Genomic DNA, 17,446 nt, shown 5'->3' with positions numbered 1-17,446 from the left:
CCGAGGTCTTCGTGGGCAACGACGGCCTCGGGCGCCAGCTCTTCGACAACGGCGTCGTGCTGCCCGTCGGGTGGACGGGCGCGTCGACGCGGCGGCGCACGGGGAGCCGCTTCGCCGGCGGCGCCATGGCCCAGACGTCCTGGCCCGTCGGCGAGGCGAGCGCGAACCCCGGGAGCATCGCGCCGTTCAGCCGGAAGACGTGGCTCCGGGGCTTGAGGGAGGACGCGAAGCGGCGGCTCCCCATGTACGCGACGGACTGGGCCGACGGCTTCCGGAGCCCGGGGAAGACGCTGGGCGCGTCGGCCTTCCTCTACTTCGCCGTGCTCGCGCCCGCGATCGCGTTCGGCGGCGCGATGACCGCGGCGACGTCCGGCGTGCTAGGGCCGCGCGACGTCATCCTGTCCTGCGGCCTCAGCGGCATGGCCTACGCGACGCTCGCGGGCCAGCCCATGACCTTCGTCGCGCCGACGGGCCTGACCCTGGCCTTCATCGGCGCGCTGTCGTCGTGGACCGTCAAGGCGGGCGTGCCGTTCCTGCCCATGTACGCGTCTGTGCGGAAATCAAATCTTCATCCCGACTTCAATGTGAGCGTATGCGGCCGATTCGACGCGAGCTCTTCTGCCCCGCTTCGAGAACTTGACGAGAGCCATCGATTCGTCCAAAAATCAGCCGAATCGACATCGATTTGACCGAGCTAGAGCGTTCTGAAGTTTGGTCAGGACCCCTTAAACCAGTGGTTGATTTCCACACAGGTACGCGTGGTGCGGCGTCTGGACGAGCTGCTACCTCGCGGTCCTCGCGTCCTTCAACGCGTCGGGTTTGATCAAGTACTGCACGCGCTTCACGGAGGACGTCTTCAACGCGTTGCTGGCCTTCAACTTCCTCTCGGAGGGCGCGTCGCCGATCGTGCGGCTCCTCCGGTCCGTGGGCGTCGGCGCCGCGCGGCCCGGCGACGCGCTGCTGGCCATGAACAGCGCGTTAGCGACGTCCGTCGCCTGCACGTCCCTGGCGGGCGCGCCGCGGACGCGCTTCTTCACGGCCAAGTTCCGGACCTTGATCGCGGACTTCGGGCCCGCGTTCGTCATCGTCGCGATGTCGGCGCTCCTGCGGACGGACGCGATGACGGGGCTGGGCTCGCTGGCGCGGCTGGAGCTGGGGGCGCCGCGGGCGAAGATGTTCAGCCTGGTGGATCTGGGGTCCCTCGCCGTGCGGTACCGCTTATTGGCCGCGATACCGGCGCTGTTCCTCGCGACGCTCTTCTTCCTCGACCAGAACATCACCGTGCGGACCGTGAACTCGCCCCAGAACAAGCTCGCCAAGGATTCGGCCTACCACCTCGACCTGCTGGCCCTGGCGACGATCACGCTCGGGTCGTCGCTCCTGGGCCTGCCCTGGATGTGCTCCGCGACGGTCCAGAGCCTCAACCACGTCCGCGCGATGTCGAACATCGCCGCGGCCGAGGAGACGGTCGCCGAGGCGCCGGCGAAGCCGGCGCCGCGGCCCGACGAGGCGAAGCGCACGGTCGCCGTGAGCCAGAGCCCCCTGGACCGCAAGCAGCCGCCGCTGCCGTCGCCGGACGAGATCATCCGCGCGGCGCAGCTCAAGCGCAACGCGACGGCGCCGTCGGCCGCCGCGCGGCCGCCGCCGAAAACCCCCAAGCCCGCGCCGCCGCCGCTCCCGACGCCGGAGAAGGCCTGCCCCGAGACCGTCGCCGCCGCGGCGAAGCGCGACTTTGCTGCTGCCGAGGTTGGCGAGGCGCTCGCAACGGCGGCGCCGAACGCGACGGCCGGCGCGGCGAACGCGACGCGCGCGCCGCCCGTCGCGGCGCCCGTCGCGGCGGGCGGCGGCGGCGCGGCCGTGGCGTCCATGCGCCAGAAGGCCAACGCGACGGCGGCCGCGGCCGCGGCGCCGGCGGCCCCGCAAAAGCCCGAGGGCGACGTCGCGTCCGTCGTCGAGACGCGGCTCAGCGGCTTCCTCGTGCACGGCCTCGTGCTCGCGTCGCTGAACGTGGCGCCGCTGCTCAGCCAGGTGCCCCTGGCCGTCGTCTGGGGCGTCTTCCTCTTCCTCGGCCAGAAGGTCATGTCGGGCAACCAGTTCCTCGGCCGGTCCAAGGCGTTGTTGTTGGACACGAAGCGCCTCGACCCGACGGACACGGTCGAGCGCGCCATCGTCGAGCTCGGCCGCGGCAAGGTCCTCAAGTTCACCGCGGTGCAGGCCGGGTGCCTCGCGACGCTCTGGCTCCTCAAGCTCAACAAGGCCACGGCCATGGTCTTCCCCTCGGTCATCGGCGTGCTCCTCGCCCTCCGCGCCATCTTCATCCCGCGCTTCTTCGCCGCGCGGGAGCTCCTCCAGATGGACACGGAGATGGACATTTAAGAGGCGCGGCGAAGCAGGGGGGCTTGAAGGAGGACGCCTCGGAGGAGTCCTCGGAGGGGTAGGGACCAGGCGGCACTACTACAGCAGGCGGGCGTCGATCGATTTTCCAAATTCCGCCTCAACGGGCCCGCGAGCATGGTGCTCGACGAGGTTCAAAATGTCAATCACGATGTGCGAGTAGCCAAGCCGGCGAGCGCGCCAATCGCCATGGCAGAAGGACCGCTCAAGACCTTCTTGGTGCCGCTTGGCCAGGCCCTCATCGGCGCGTCTCGCGAGTCTGTAGAAGCTGCGATCACCAACGACATCGCGTCGAGCGAAAGCGCCATCGCCTCCTTCGTCGCGGCGACGACGGCGGACGCGTGCCTGCTCATGGGCGTCGACGACGGCGCCGTCGCCTTTTCCCGGAACTTCTCGCCGCTCCCGGAGCGCTTCGTCGCCGTGGGTCGGAGCGCGGCGTCGGGCGCCGCGCTGAGCTCGATCATCGAGGAGTACGGCGACTCCACGGACCTGGGCGAGCACTGCGCCGTCGTGCTGAGCGGGCGCGGCGGCACGCACGGGCAGACGGAGACGCTCGCCGTCGCGCGGCAGCTGCTGCGGGCCGCGGTGCGGCCGCTCGTCGCCGAGGCGTCGTCCGGCGGAACCGAGGCCGAGGAGGCGATGGCGCCGCGGCTCGTCGCCGTGGCGCAGCGCCTGGGCGACCTCGAGGCGGCCCTGGGCCGCTGCGACCGGCGCGCGCGCCTCGCGGAGGCGACGCTCGCGCCGCCCGCGGCCGTCGAGCGGTTCCTCGAGGGCGGCGGCTCGGGCGACGACGTCGGCGGTGCGCTCGACGGCGACGGCGCGCTCGCGGACGAGTGCGCGGCGGCCGTCGCGGCCTGGGCCAAGGACGCCCACGACCTCGTGGGCCTCTGCGAGGGCCGCGACGAGGACGCGAGCCCGCTCGCGTTCCCGCCGGGCCGCGACGCGGACGCGGTGCACGGCGAGATGGCGCTCTGGCGCGAGTACGAGGCCGCGCTGCGCGCGGCCGGCGACTCGCGGCGGAGCCCCGGCGGCCGGGCCGTCGCCCACGTGCTGAAGCGCGCGAAGCGCTTCGTCGCGGCCGCGCAGCTCGAGGACGGCGTGGCCGCGCCGCTCGCGCGATCGCTCGAGGTCGCCGTCGACGCGAACAAGGTGCTCCGGGATTTGCCGGTCGCGCCCGTCGAGGGCGCGGCGACGCTCGACGATTTGGCCGCGGCGGCGACGGACTTCTTCCAGCATTTGGCGAAGCTCCGCGCGAGCCGCCACTACGCGCCGTCGCGCGGCGCGCGCCTCGTGGAAGCCGCGTCCGACGCCGTCGGCCGCAGCGCCATGCGCCTCCTCGACGACGGCGCCGGCGCGCTCTTGGCGGACGAGGACGCCGAGGCCGCGGACCGCTGCTTCGCGGCCGCGCGCGGCGGCGTGCGGAAGTTCCGCGAGCTGGCGCTCGAGCTCATGCGCCGCGGCGGCGGCTCCGCCGCCGCGGGCGACATGCGCCGCGTCGCGAATTTGGAGCTCTTCCACGAGAAGGTCGAGGCGCGCCTCGGCGAGCTGCGCAAGTTCAAGGCGGACCACCACAAATTCCGCGGCGTGCTCGCGACCGTCCTCGCGAAGCGCGAGGCCGCGGGCGACGACCGGTCCGCGACGTCCGCGCTCGGCGAGCTCGACGGCGCCTACGAGCGCTTCCTGAGCGAGGTGCGCGGCGCCGGCGGCGCCTGCGACGCGACCTTCGACGGCGACGCGCGGCACCGCGCGGCGTCCGACGACTACTTCCGCCGCCTCGACCGCGCGGAGAACATGGCCGCGGCGCAGCTCGCGGCGGAGCTCGAGGCCGCGGCGACGGCCGACGAGACCTTCGCCGTCTTCGCGACGTTCCAGCCGCTCCTGGACCGCCCCGCGGTGCGCCGCGCGGCGCAGCGGCACCAGGCGGAGCTCGTCGACACGGTCAAGCGCGACGTCGACGGCCTCAAGGACGCGTGCACGAAGCGCTACGAGGGCTCGAACGCGGCCGTCGTCGCGTCGTTGCGGGACCTGCCGCCGCTGGGCGGCAAGATCCTCTGGGCGCGGCAGATGGAGCGGCGGCTCCACGCGCAGATGGCGCGGCTCAGCGACGTCCTCGGCGGCGACCGGGCCATGGAGCGCCACCCGCGGGGCCGCGCGCTGCGCACGGTCGCCGACGAGCTGTTGCGCCACCTCGACGCGACGCCGCTCTTCGAGGAGTGGCTCGGCACGTGGAAGCGCGCGACGGCCGCGTCCGCGCGCGCCGAGTCCGAGCTCCGGGGCCAGCTCCTGCTCCACGTCGACGTCGTCGGCGACGCCAGGGCCTTGGTGGTGAACTTCGACGAGGACCGCGTCGAGCTCTTCAAGGAGGTCAAGCACCTCCGGTGGCTCGGCTTCAAGGTGCCCGAGACGATCGCGCTTTTAGCCGACGAGGCCCGGGACCGCTACCCGGCGGCGACGGCGCTGCGGGCCGCCGTGCGCGGCTACGGCGTCGCGCGGCGCCTCGTGGACCCGGCGGACGACGGCCTCCTCGGGCCCTGGCTCCGCGCGATCCGGGACCGCGTCGCGCGCGTCTTCCCGCGGGGCACCGCGGACGCGCCGCGGTTCCCCAAGCTCGCCTGGAGCAGCCCGACGGCGAACGTGCGCGCCTGGGTCGACGCCTTCGCCGAGGACGTGAGCGCGCTCCAGGAGAAGTTCGACGTGCTCCGCGACGCGCGGCGGCGCTGCGACGCCGCCATCGCGACGCTGGAAACGTCCGACGGCTTCGACGACGTCCACGCGCTCGACGGCGCGCAGGAGGAGCTCCAGGCCGTCGTCGACCGCCTGAGTTTGGAAGGGTTCCACGACCTCGAGGACTGGACGCGCGCGATGGACCGGCGCGCGCTCCGCGCGCTCCGCGCGCGCTGCGTCGACCGGCTCAAGCGCTGGGCGCTGGCGCTCGACGGCCGCCCCGTGGTCGTCGACGCCGCCGGGGACCGGAGCGAGGCCGACGTCGACGTGGGCTGCCGCCGGTCGCTCCACAAGATCGCCGCGCGCGACGGCCGGCTCCGCCTCGAGCCCGGCGTCGACGCCGCGCGCGCGGGCTTCCACGGCCAGCTCCGCGACGTCGTCGGCGCCTGTGCGCGGCTCCCGCGGCTCCGCGCGAGCCGCTTCGACGCGCTGACGGGCGCGGGCGACGACGCCGCGGGGTTCGCCGCGGCCGGCGCGCTCACGGCGCGGAAGAAGAAGCGCGGCGACAGCCAGGAGCCCCTGGACGACGCCGAGGCCTACGGCGACGCCCTCTTCGACGAGGACACGGGCGACGGGTCCCTGGAGACGCTCCACGGCGCCTACGCGGCCGCGCTCGAGGCCGCGGGCCGCCGCGCGGACGACGCGCGCGACCGCTTCGCGCGCTGGCGGCGCCACGACCTGCTCTGGGCCTCCACGGTGAGCGAGGTCGCCCGGGCCGTCGACGACGCCTACCCGGCGCCGGCGCCCGGCGACGCCGGCGCGCTGCTGGACGCGTGGCGCGGCCTCCTCGAGGACGCGGTCGCCGCGCGGCACGACGCGGACGCGGACTTCGCCTTCGAGGAGGAGCGCCGGGGCCAGGCCGAGGCGGCGTCCCTCGCCATCCCGGCCAAGGTGCGGCGGCGCCGCGACGACGACCTCTGGGCCGACTTTGCCGCCGACGGCGACGCGTCGTGCGCCGTCGTCTTCGACGCGCGCGCGGCGCACGCGTCCCTGCGGTCCCGCTTCGAGGGCTGGCTCCGCGAGCTGCGGCGCGAGGCGGGCAAGCGCGCCTGGGACGCCGCCAGGGCCGTCTTCGACGCCGCGACGGCCGCGCGCGAGCGTTTGGACGCGCTCGACGAGCGCCGGTGCTCGTGCCGCGACGCGCTGCAGGCCCTGGCGCTCTACGAGGAACTGGTAAAACAGGTGCCGGCTTGGCGCGCGACCTGCGCGGCCGTCGGCGCCGTCGAGGCGACGCTCAAGGCGCAGCGCGTGGACCTCGACGCGCTCGCGCGGTCGCTCGAGGACGACGCCGAGGTCGATTTGGACTACCGCGGCGGCGCGGCGTCGCGCTGGCTCGAGGCGTCGCTCGTCGCCGGCGCCGTCGACGCGACGGCGCAGATCCTCGAGCGCAAGAAGGGCCGCCTCGACGGCGAGAAGCTCGCGCTCCGGGCCGAGGCGGACGCGGAGATCGCCAAGGCCGCGCACGTCGCGGAGCGCCTCGCGACGTTCTGGGCGGAGACGAAGCCCGAGCGCCTGGACCTCGCCGGCGGCGGCGAGAAGACGGCCGCGGCGTCGCCCTCCGAGGCGCTGGAGCGCCTCGGCGGCGTCCTCGAGCAGGTCGACAAGGCTCTGAGGGACGGCCGCGACTTCGCCGTCGCGCTCGCGGCGCTCGGCGACGCCGGCGGGGCCCCGCCGTCGGCCGCGGGCGACCTCGAGGCCATCCGGCGCGAGGCCGTGGCCCTGGGCGACGTCTGGCGCGCGCTCGAGGCGCCCGTGGCCGCGTGCGCCGCGCTGGACGACGCGCGGTGGGCCGACTTCGACGCCAAGGCCGCGCGCGGCGCGCTCCGCCAGGCCGACGAGGCGCTGCGCACGGCGCCGGCGAAGGTGCGCCAGTACGCGGCGCACGCCGACGCCGTCCGCGTCGTCGAGGCGCGCGAGCGCGCCGTCGGCGGCTGGGTCGGCGAGCTCCGGAACGCGGCGAACCTCGGGGACCGCCACTGGGCGAAGCTCGCGGGGCCCCTCTTCGGCGGCCGCGCGCCGGAGCTGCGGACGCTCCGCGTCGGCGCGCTCCTGCGCCTCGAGCTCGGCGACGCCGCGCGGAAAGAAGTGGAAGCCGTGCTCGCGTCGGCGCGGAACGACGCGGCGCTGTCCCAGTTCCTCGACGAGGTCGACGCGCACTGGGCCGGCGCGACCTTCGACGTCGCGCCGGGCCCGCTCATCCGGGGCTGGGAGCCCCTCTTCGAGAAGCTCGACGAGCACGGCACCGCGTTGTGCGCGATGAAAGACTCGCCCGCGTTCCGGCCGCACCTCGAGGCGCGGTCGCCGCTCTGCAAGCGGCGCCAGGGCTTGGCCGAGGAGGGCGACGAGCTGCGGCGGCGCCTCGAGCTCTGGGCTGACGCCCAGCGCCGATGGGTCGGCCTCGGCGCGATCTTCGGCGGCGGCAACGGCGGCGCCGCCGTCGCGGAGCGCCTGCCCGCGGCCGCGGCGAAATTCGCCGACGCGGACCGCGCGTTCGCGCGCTGCCGCCGCGACCTGCTGGCGAAGGCGCCCGCGGCCGTGCGCGCGCTCCTCGAGTCGGAGAAGCTGCCCGGTACGCTGGAGCACGTCGCGGCCGCGCTCGGCGACGCGCAGCGCGCGCTCGGCGACTACCTCGAGATGCAGCGCGGCGCCTTCGCGCGCTTCTACTTCGTGGGCGACGACGACCTGCTCTCGATCCTCGGCGGCGGCGACGACTCGGCCGCGCGCGTCGGCCCGCACCTGTCGAAGATGTTCGCCGCGGTGTCGGCCGTCGACGCGGCGGACGGCGGCGCGCGCATGGCGTCCTTCGACGGCGAGGTCGTGCCCCTGGGCGTCGCCCTCGAGGACCGCGACGCCATCAAGTGGCTCGTCAAGGTCGAGCGGGCCATGCGCGTCGCCGTCGCGGCGGCGACGCGGACCGCGCTCGCGGGCGTCGACGGCGACGACGTCGACGGCTGGCTCGCGGCGACGCCGACGCAGGCCGCGGTCCTCGCGACGCAGATCTCCTGGGCCGCGGCCATGGACGCGGCCGTCGCGGCCGGCGACCTCGCCGGGCCCGCGGCGGCGATCGCCGCGAAGCTCGAGACGCTCGCCGCGGCCGTCGTCGCCGACGCGGGCGGCGGGGATCTAGCGTTACGCCGCCGCAAGCGCGAGCAGCTCATCGTCGAGGTCGCCCAGCAGCGCGACGCGACGGCGGCGCTGGGCGCGTGCGGCGAGCACACGGCCTTCGAGTGGGCGCGGCAGCTGAGGTTCTACGCCGTGGACCCGGCCGGCGCGGGCCTCGCGGGCCGCCTCGCGGGGCCCGGCGCGGCGCTCGTCGAGGGCGAGGCCTTCGCCGAGGAGATGGCCCAGAGCGGCGTCGCGCTGGCCGTCGCGGGCCGCCTCGGCGACGCGGCCGTGTCCTTCGGCTTCGAGTACACGGGCGTCGGCGCGCGTTTGGTGCGGACGGCGCTCACGGACCGGTGCTTCGAGACGATGGCCGCGGCGCTCAAGCAGCGCCTCGGCGGCAACCCCGTGGGGCCCGCGGGCACGGGCAAGACCGAGTCCGTGCGCGCGCTCGGCTCGAACCTCGGCCGGCACGTCGTCGTCTTCAACTGCGACGAGGCCTTCGACCTCGGCGCGATGGGGCGGCTGCTCAAGGGTTTGTGCCGGTCCGGCGCCTGGGGCTGCTTCGACGAGTTCAACCGCCTCGACGAGGGCATGCTCAGCGCCGTGTCGGAGCAGCTCGAGGCGATCCAGAACGCGCTGCTCGCGCGGAACGCGTGCGTCGACTTCGGCGGGCCCCGGGGCGACGGCGTGCCGCTCCGGCCGACGACGGGCGTCTTCGTGACCATGAACCCGGGCTACGCGGGCCGGAGCCCGCTGCCGGAGAACCTGAAGCAGCTCTTCCGCACCGTGGCCATGGTCCGGCCCGACTCGCGGGCCATCGCGACGACGGCGCTCTACGCCAAGGGCTTCGAGGCCGGCGCCGCGGGCCGCCTCGCGCGGGGGCTCGTGAGCCTCCTCGAGCTCTGCGCGACGAAGCTGTCGTCCCAGTCCCACTACGAATGGGGGCTGCGCGCCATCGGCCCCGTGCTCGCGCGCGCGGGCCTCTTCTTCGGCCGCGACGCGCGCGACGTACAAGGCGACGAGAAAGCCAAGGACGCCATGCTCGCGTCCCTCGACGCGACGGTGACGCCGCGCCTCGTCGCCGTCGACGTCGACCCCTTTTCGAAGCTGGTGACCGCCGTCTTCGGCGCCGCGGGCGCCGCGGCCGACGCGCTGGCCGACGACTTCACGCCGCGGGACGCGCTCGCCGACGGCGCGAGCCCCGCGGCGCTGGGCGCCGCCTTCGCGGCGGCGCTCCGGGCCGCCGCGGGCGTCGAGGCGCCGGCGAAGACGTGGGTCGACAAGGCGCTCCAGCTCCGGAGCGTCCTGTCGCTGAGCACGGGCGCCGTCGTCGTCGGCGGCGCGGGCGTCGGCAAGTCGACGCTGATTTCGTGCGTGCTCAAGGGTCTCGAAGCTCTCGACGGCGTCGCGGGCGTCGCCTACGTCGTCGACCCCAAGGCGCTCGTGGCGCCGAACTACAAGGAGCTGCTCTTCGGCCGGTTGGACGCGACGACGCTCGAGTGGACCGACGGCCTGTTCACGGCCGTCGTCCGCGCGGTGCGCGCGAACGACTTCGGGGAGCTGCGCAAGCGCCACTGGGTCGTCTTCGACGGCGACGTCGACCCGGAGTGGGCCGAGAACCTCAACTCCGTGCTCGACGACAACAAGACGCTCACGCTCCCGAACGGCGAGCGCCTCGCGATCCCGCCCGTCGTCAAGCTGCTCTTCGAGGTCGAGGACCTCAGCCGGGCGACGCCGGCGACGGTGAGCCGCTGCGGCGTGCTCCACGTCGACGCGGACGTCGTGCCGCTGGGCGACCGCGCCAAGGCCGCGCTCGCGAAGATCGCCGCCGCCGACGCGGACTACGCGGCCGCGGTCGCGCCCCTCTTCGCGGCGGGCCACGCCGTCGAGGCCGCCGTGGCCTTTGCATTCCAGGACGCGGCCGGCGAGCTCATGCCCGCCGTCGCGGCCGCGCAGCCCCTGGGGTCCCTCGCGGCGCTCTGCGCGGCCGCGGCGCGCGACGGCCGCGCGCGCGGCCTCGACCCCGCGTCGGCCGCGGGCGCGGCCTACGCGCGGCGCAGCGCCTACTGCGCCGCCTTCTGGGCCTGCGGCGGCGGCGACGGCGAGGACCGGCGCGCCGCGCTCTCGGCGGCGCTGGAGCCCTTCGTCTCCGCGACGGGCGACAAACCCGCGAGCTCAAGCGGCGCGCTCTGCTACGACGTCCGCGCGACGACGTCGAAGCGGGGCGACCTCGACGCGTCGAGCTTCTGGGAGGACTGGGAGGCGTCCGTGCCCGCGGCGCCGCGCGTCGACGGGCCCAAGGCGCTCGACGCCGTCGTCGCGACGGCCGACACGCTCCGCCACGAGGCGCTCGTCGACGCGCTCGCGTCGTCGGGCCTCGGCGACGGCGACGCGGGGACCTGCTCCCTGCTCTGCGGCCCGCCGGGCAGCGGCAAGACCATGACCTGCGCGCACGCGCTCGGCGGCCGCGGCGACGCGTTCCACCTCGCGCCGCTCGCGTGCTCGAGCGGCACGTCCGCGTCCGAGGTCGCGGTGCTGCTCGCGGAGCACTGCGAGCTCGTGCGCGGGCCGCGGTCGACCTGGTCCCTCGAGCCGAAGCGCGCGCTCCACGGCGACAAGAAGACGCTCGTCGTCTTCTGCGACGAGATCAACCTCGTCGCGCCGGACGCGTACGGCACGCCGCGCGCCTTGGCCTTCCTGCGCCAGCTCGTCGAGCGCCGCGGCTTCTGGGCGCTGTCGCTGACGTCGGCCAAGGCCGCCCTCGAGCCGTCCAAGTACGCGCGGACCAACAGCGGCCGCTGCCCGCCCAAGTGGGTCGCCCTGAAGCGCGTGAGCTTCGTCGCCGCGTGCAACCCGCCGACGGACGCGGGCCGCCACCCGCTGCCGGAGCGCCTGCTGCGCCACCTCCACGTGCTGCGCGTCGGCACGCCCCGGCGCGCGTCGCTGGAGCGCGTCTACGCGGCCTACTGCGACTTCGCGGGCCGCGACGCGCCATCGTCCGAGGCGTGCGACGCCGTCAAGGCCGCGCTCCACGTCGCCATGCTCGACGTCTTCGAGGCCAACGCGGACCGCTTCGTCAAGACGAAGATGCCCCAGTGCGTCTACAGCGCGCGCGAGCTCACGCGGTGGTGCCGCGCGCTCCGAGCGGCGTACGACGGCGGCGGCGCGGACCACGACGGCCTGAGCCCCGCGGCGTCGCTCGTCCGCGTCTGGGCCCACGAGGGCCTGCGGCTCTTCGCCGACCGGCTGCCGTCGCCCGAGGACGTCGACTGGTGCGCCGACGCGCTCGACGCGGCCGCGGCCGCGCGATTTCCCGGCGGCCGCGCTCGACCGCGGCCGCGCGCTCCGGCGGCCGCTGCTCTTCAGCCGCTGGCTCAGCCGGAGCTACGCGCCGGCGAAGATGAGGGATTTGAAGTCCTTCGTGACGTCGCGGCTGCGGACCTTCTACGAGGAGGAGCTCGACGTGCCGCTCGTCGTCTACGACGACGTCGTCGCGCACGTGCTCCGCATCGACGCCGCGCGTCGCCCGCGTCCGTTTTCGTTTCCCTCGAAAAATGCCGGAGGCGAGCGCGGGGCGCCCGCGGCGCGGCCGCCGCGACGCCTCCGGGCGGAGGACCGGCGCCGCCCGCGGGTCCCCGCCGCTCATTCTGAGCGCGGCCGGTCTTTTCCCGTACCGCCGCGGCTCGTTCCCCTCCGAAGAGCGCGCGCCCGGCCTCGCACCCATCGCCGGGCGCCGACCCCTCTGATGACTGCCTCGCGAAGAGCGACTCGTCGGCGGACAGTGCGGGGGCCGCCAGTGAAAAGGGCCGCGGAAAGAAGGTCGGGTTTACCGGGAGATTTCGGAACCCGCGCCGATACGCGACGGCCGACACCTCTTTCCCCATCGCAGGTGCTGCGGGCCGAGTCGGGCCACCTGCTCCTCGTCGGCGAGTCGGGCGTCGGCAAGAGCGTGCTCACGAAGTTCGTCGCCTGGAACAACGGCCTGAGCCTCCACGAGGTGCAGGCGACGCGCCACTACACTTTGGCGAAATTCGACGACGAGCTCCGGGGCGTCATGCGCCGCGCGGGCGTCGACCGCGAGCGCATGGTCCTCGTCATCGACGAGGCCGACGGCGTGTCCAGCGCGTTCCTCGAGCGCATGAACGCGCTGCTCGCGTCCGGCGAGGTGCCGGGCCTCTGGGGCGTCGACGACACGCAGCGGCTCCTCGCGGGCTGCCGCGAGGCGATGCGCGCGGAGGGCCCCGGCGGCGACGACGCCGCGGACGACGCGGCGATCCTCGACTGGTTCGCGCGCAACGTGCGGCGGAACCTGCACGTCGTCTTCACGCTGAACCCGGGCTGCGACCCGACGAGCCTCACGCGGCGCGCGACGGCGTCGCCGGCGCTCTTCAACCGCTGCGTCGTCGACTGGTTCGGCGCGTGGTCGCCGCAGACGCTCGCGCAGGTGTCGGGCGCGCTGCTGCGCCAGGTCGACTTCGGCGCCGTCGGCGCCGTCGACTGGGAGGCGCGGCGCGGCGCGCTCGGCGCCGACGCGCGCGCGGCCTGCGACCTGAAACTCAAAGCCGCGCTCGCCGCGGACGGCCCCGTCGGCGGCGGCGGCGACGACTCCGACGACGACGACGATTTAGAAGCGCCGGCGCCGTCGCTCCGCCACGCCGCCGTCGCGGCCCTCGTCGGCGCGCACGCCGCCGCCAAGGCGCGGCGTAGGGAAGTTTCGGCGCGCGACTTCGTGGAGCTGGCGAGGTGCTTCGCGCGCGAGTGCGAGGCGCGGCGGTCGCGCCTCGAGGGCGCGCAGCGGCGCAAGACCGCGGGGCTCCGGGAGCTCGCCAAGGCGCGCCAGTCCGTCGCGGCCATGCAGGGCGACCTCAAGGCGCAGAACGAGCAGCTGGAGACGCAGGAGGCGATCGGCCGCGAGCAGCTCGAGAAGATGGTCGTCGACCAGCAGCAGGCGGAGCAGAAGCAGGCCCAGGGCGCCGTGCTCCAGAAGGAGCTCCAGGCGCGGACCGGCGACATCGAGGAGCGCAAGAAGACGGCCGAAGCGGAGCTCGCCGAGGCCGAGCCCGCGTTGATCCGCGCGCGCGAGGCCGTGTCGGGCATCAAGAAGTCGCAGCTCGACGAGCTGCGGAGCCTGCGGAACCCGCCGCCGAACGTCAAGCGCACGCTCGAGGCCGTGCAGATCCTGCTCGGCCTCCTGCCGCTCCAGGCGTCCTACTCCTGGGACGACGTCCGCAAGGCCATGCGCAAGTCGGACTTCATCGCGACCGTCGTCGGCTTCTCGCCCTCGGACATCGAGGACTCGAACGCGAAGATGGTCAACGACCGCTACCTCAAACCGTCCGACGCCTACCTCGAGAAGGTCAACGCGAAGGAGCGCGACGAGAAGGGCGACGACGCGAAGGAGATTGTCGCTTTAGATTACGACATCGTCCAGCGGTCGTCGCAGGCCGCGGGGCCCCTCGTGCTCTGGGCGTCGTCCCAACTCTCCTACTGCGAGATCGAGCGCAAGGTCGAGCCCCTCAAGCAGGAGGTCGAGAAGCTCGAGTCCGAGACGAAGGAGACGCGGGAGTTGGTGGACGCTTTACAGAAAGAATTGGAAGCGCTGGCGAAATCCGTCGCGGGCTACAAGGACGCGTACGCGGCCGCCGTCCGCGAGGGCGAGCGCATCAAGGCGGACATCGACGCGGGCAAGACGAAGGCGGAGCGCGCCGTGCGGTTGCTCGCGTCGCTCGCGGACGAGCAGGACCGCTGGCAGGAGGAGGCGGCGACGTTCCCCGAGACGATGCAGCTCGTGCCCTACCGCGCGCTCGTCGCGGCCGCGAACGTCGCGTACTGCGGGCCCCTGTCGGAGGGGGACCGCGTCGCCTTCCAGGCGGCGGTGCGCGACGCGGCGCGGGGGTTGCACTTGGTCGTGGACGACGAGGCCGGCGCCTACTCGCTGGGCGGCGCCGTGAGCCGCGCGACGGCGCGCGACTGGCACGAGACGCACGGCTTACCGAGGGACGCGCGCTTCGTCGCGAACGCGGCCATGCTGCTGGGCTCGAAGCGCTGCGCGCTGCTCGTGGACCCGTCGGGCGGCGCGCTGCGCTTCGTCGAGTCGCTCCACGCGGCGGCGCGCGTCGCCGTCGTCTCCGCGGCGGACGCGTCCTTCGAGAAGACGCTCGCGACGGCCGCGCGCTTCGGCACGGCGCTCGTCGTCCGCGACGTCGACGAGGCCTGGGACGCCGCGGCGCACCCGCTGTTGAACCGCGAGTTCGCGAAGCGCGGCGGCGGCAAGGCGGGCGTGAAGCTCGGCGGCGACTTCGTCGAGGTGTCGCCGGACTTTACGCTCGTGCTCCACGCGCGGAGCCGCGCGGCCGCGGACGAGCTGCCGCTGGGGTTGCTGGGCCGCGTCGCGCTCCTGGACTTCAGCGCGACGGCGGAGTCGCTCCAGGCGACGGCGCTGAGCCGCTTCCTCCGCGCGGAGCGGCCCGCGCTCGAGCGCGACCGCGTCGACGCGGCCAAGGATTTGGACGCGCAGCGCGCGCGGCTCCTCGCGCTCGAGACGGACGTGCTCGAGCGCATCACGTCGTCGAGCGAGGGCGAGGCGTCGCTTCTGGATGATGACGTCGCGTTGCGGGCCCTCGAGGCCGCCAAGGCGGAAGCTTTGGAGGCCAGGGCCGCGGCGCGCGACATCGAGGCGTCGATCGAGAAGCTGAGGGCCGCGTCCGACGACTTCGAGGCCGCGGCGGCCTTCGCCGCGGACGTCTACGGCGTGCTGGCGCGCCTCGTGGAGCTCCACGACGCCTACGCCGTGAGCCTCGACGAGTTCCTCGACGGGGCGCTGCACGCGGCGCTCGCGGCGACGGCGCCGCCGCCGCCGGGCGCCGAGGCGCCCGCCGCGCGCTTCGCGCGCCTCGCGGCGCCTTTGGTGGCGCAGGTGTCGCGGCGCGTCGGCCGCGCGCTCCTCTCGCGGGAGCACAAGGTCGCCGCGAGCCTCGCGCTGGCCGCGCTCTACGCGGATCGCGCGGGCGACCCCGCGCTCTCGGAGCGGGCCGTCGCGTTCCTCGCGGCCCCGCCGGCGCCCGGCGACACGTCGCTCCGGGCGGCGCAGGTGCGGAGCGCCGTCGGCGCCGGCGACGTCGACGCCATCGCGGCGTTGCTCGAGCTGCCGGAGCTCAAAGGCGCGGACGCGGCGGCGCTCGGCGCGGCGGCGGTCGCGGGCGGCGACGCCGCGGTCCGCGAAGCCGCGTCGCCCGCGCTGGCGCTCCTCGCCTGCAAGGCCTTCCGGCCGGACCGCGTCCTCGACGCGGCGGACGCGCTCGTCGAAAACGTCCTCGGGTCCGACGCCGCGGACGCGTGGCGCGGCGGCGCGGGGGGCGGCGGCGTCGAGTCGATCGCGGGCTCCGCGGCGGACGACGCGGCGCGCCTCGGCGCCTTCTGCGACGCCAAGGAGCGGCGCAAGCAGGAGCGGAAGCGGCGCCGGAGCGCCGGGTCCCTGGGCAAGGAGGACGACCTCGAGGTCGCCGACGGCGACCGGCAGCAGGCGCTCGACGCGCTCGCCGTCGAGGCCGACGGCGACGCGCTCGCCGCGCCCGTCGCTTTGGTCGTCGCGGAGCGCAACGGCGGCCGCGACGCCGCCGAGGAGGTCGAGGCCGCCGCGCGGTCCCTGGGCGTCGTCGTGGAGGCCGTCGCGATGGGCGCGGCGGCGAGCGAGCGGCGGTCGCGCGACCTGCTCCGCCGCGGCGCGGACGCGGGTTGTTGGGTCGTCTTCCGCAACGCGCACCTCGCGTCCGAAGCCTGGCTCCTCGGGCTCGAGAAGGCCCTGCGGGGCCTGCGGCCCGCGCCGGGGTTTCGCGTCGTCCTCACGGCCGAGGTCGCGGTCGGCGAGCCGTCGCGGCTGCCCGGAAGGCTCGTCGCGCGCGCGGCCGTCGTCGCGCTCGGCGCGGACGTGGGCCTGCGGGCCGCGCTCCTGCGCCACGAGGCCCTGCTGACGCAGCGCGACGCGGAGAAGGGCGGCGCCGCCTGGGACCGCGGGCCCGTCGAGCGGCGCCGCGTGCACGCTCTCTTGGCGGTCGCGCACGCCGTCGTCACGGAGCGCGCGCGCTACTCCGACGCGTTCACGAAGCCCTACGAGTGGGGCGACGTCGACGCGAAGTGCGCGTTGGAGGCGGCGGACGCGGCCGTCGACGGCCTGAACGCCGGCGACCACGCGGCGCCGGAGGACCTGCCGTGGCCCGCGCTCGCCGGCGGCGCGTTTTACGCGACGTACGGCGCGCGCGCGGAGCGCGACTCCGACGCGCGCGCGCTGCGGGCCGTCGGCGAGCGCGTCGTGAGCCTCGAGGCCTTCTCCGCGACGCAGCGGGGGCCGACGCCCGGCGGCGCGTGCCCGCCGCTGCCCGACGGCGCGGCGCTCGACCGCGACTCGTGGCGCGCGTGGATCGCCGCGCTGCCGCGCGCGACGCCCTGCGACTGGCTCGGCCTCGCGCCGGCGGCGGACGTGCGCCGCGCACACGACGCGCTCCAGCGCTTCCTCGGCGGTCTGGCCGCGCTCCGGGGCCTCGGCGGCGCCGGCGCCGCGGTCTCGGTCTCGCGCGACGCCGGCGCGGCCCGGCGGCTCCGCGACGCGCTCCAGACCGCCAAGCTCGCCGCCGCGGCGGAGCTGGGCGCGCCCGTCGACGACCTCGAGCTCGCCGCGGCGGCCGGCGGCCTCGAGCTCTCGGTCGACGCCCGCGGTGCGGCGCTCGTCGACGGGTCGTTGGACGCGGCCGCGGCCGCGGGCGCGCCGGCCGCGCTCGCCGTCGCCTGGCGCCCCAAGCAGGCGCCGGGGCCCGCGTCGGCGCTCGCGCCGCTCCGGGCCGGCGGCGACCACGTCGCCGACGTGCGCCTCGACGCGGCGCCGTCGGCCGCCGACGCGTACCTGCGCAACGCGACCCTCCACTTCGTCGGGGGGGTCTGAGAAGAGAACCCGTAAAAGCATGGACGGGTATAACATCTCCCGCCGGCGGGATATGCATAAAGCTACTTCTAGTACAAGTAGTGCGCGGGACAGCGTCCGCGTTTGGCGAGCTGCCACACTTTGTCGAGTCTCGAGACGACGCGACGAGGCGACCGACGCGAATGATGATGGACGACGCGACGGTGGACAGTGACCAGTTCCTCCCCGATGATATAGCATGGGCCGCGCACGAGGGAGATGTCTATATCGTTGATGAGTGGCTTCGGGCGGGCGGCCCCGTCGATGCAA

The 17,446-nt window shown here is 75.0% G+C and overlaps 5 protein-coding genes across 5 annotated transcripts; all 5 read left to right on the top strand.

Annotated features, from left to right (window-relative positions):
- Window positions 1–125: 125 nt before the first annotated feature.
- On the top strand, window positions 126–2,376 carry AURANDRAFT_30993 (hypothetical protein; the record flags this gene model as incomplete). Its single annotated transcript, XM_009041726.1, has 3 exons — window positions 126–541; window positions 753–1,467; window positions 1,933–2,376. 3 exons carry the CDS (start codon window positions 126–128, stop codon window positions 2,374–2,376), a joined length of 1,575 nt encoding a protein of 524 aa, XP_009039974.1.
- A 1,845-nt stretch (window positions 2,377–4,221) lies between these two features.
- Window positions 4,222–4,875, top strand: AURANDRAFT_15156 (hypothetical protein; the record flags this gene model as incomplete). Its single annotated transcript, XM_009041727.1, has 1 exon — window positions 4,222–4,875. A coding segment is annotated over one exon (654 nt), but the record flags the coding sequence as incomplete, so codon positions are not given.
- A 3,678-nt stretch (window positions 4,876–8,553) lies between these two features.
- On the top strand, window positions 8,554–9,177 carry AURANDRAFT_6471 (hypothetical protein; the record flags this gene model as incomplete). The annotated part of the gene is made up of 1 exon (XM_009041728.1): window positions 8,554–9,177. A coding segment is annotated over one exon (624 nt), but the record flags the coding sequence as incomplete, so codon positions are not given.
- An 84-nt stretch (window positions 9,178–9,261) lies between these two features.
- AURANDRAFT_31149 (hypothetical protein) lies at window positions 9,262–10,008 on the top strand (the record flags this gene model as incomplete). Its single annotated transcript, XM_009041729.1, has 1 exon — window positions 9,262–10,008. A coding segment is annotated over one exon (747 nt), but the record flags the coding sequence as incomplete, so codon positions are not given.
- Window positions 10,009–11,623: 1,615 nt separating this feature from the next.
- AURANDRAFT_30990 (hypothetical protein) lies at window positions 11,624–14,059 on the top strand (the record flags this gene model as incomplete). Its single annotated transcript, XM_009041730.1, has 5 exons — window positions 11,624–11,744; window positions 12,006–12,019; window positions 12,128–12,667; window positions 12,728–13,534; window positions 13,607–14,059. Coding segments are annotated over 5 exons (1,935 nt in total), but the record flags the coding sequence as incomplete, so codon positions are not given.
- Between the last annotated feature and the right edge of the window lie 3,387 nt (window positions 14,060–17,446).

The sequence above is a fragment of the Aureococcus anophagefferens genome (assembly GCF_000186865.1).
Source record: "Aureococcus anophagefferens unplaced genomic scaffold AURANscaffold_23, whole genome shotgun sequence".
Classification (NCBI taxonomy): domain Eukaryota; class Pelagophyceae; order Pelagomonadales; family Pelagomonadaceae; genus Aureococcus; species Aureococcus anophagefferens.
The sequence above is the reverse complement of the archived record's forward strand: the minus strand, read 5'-3'. Positions and strand labels throughout refer to the sequence as shown.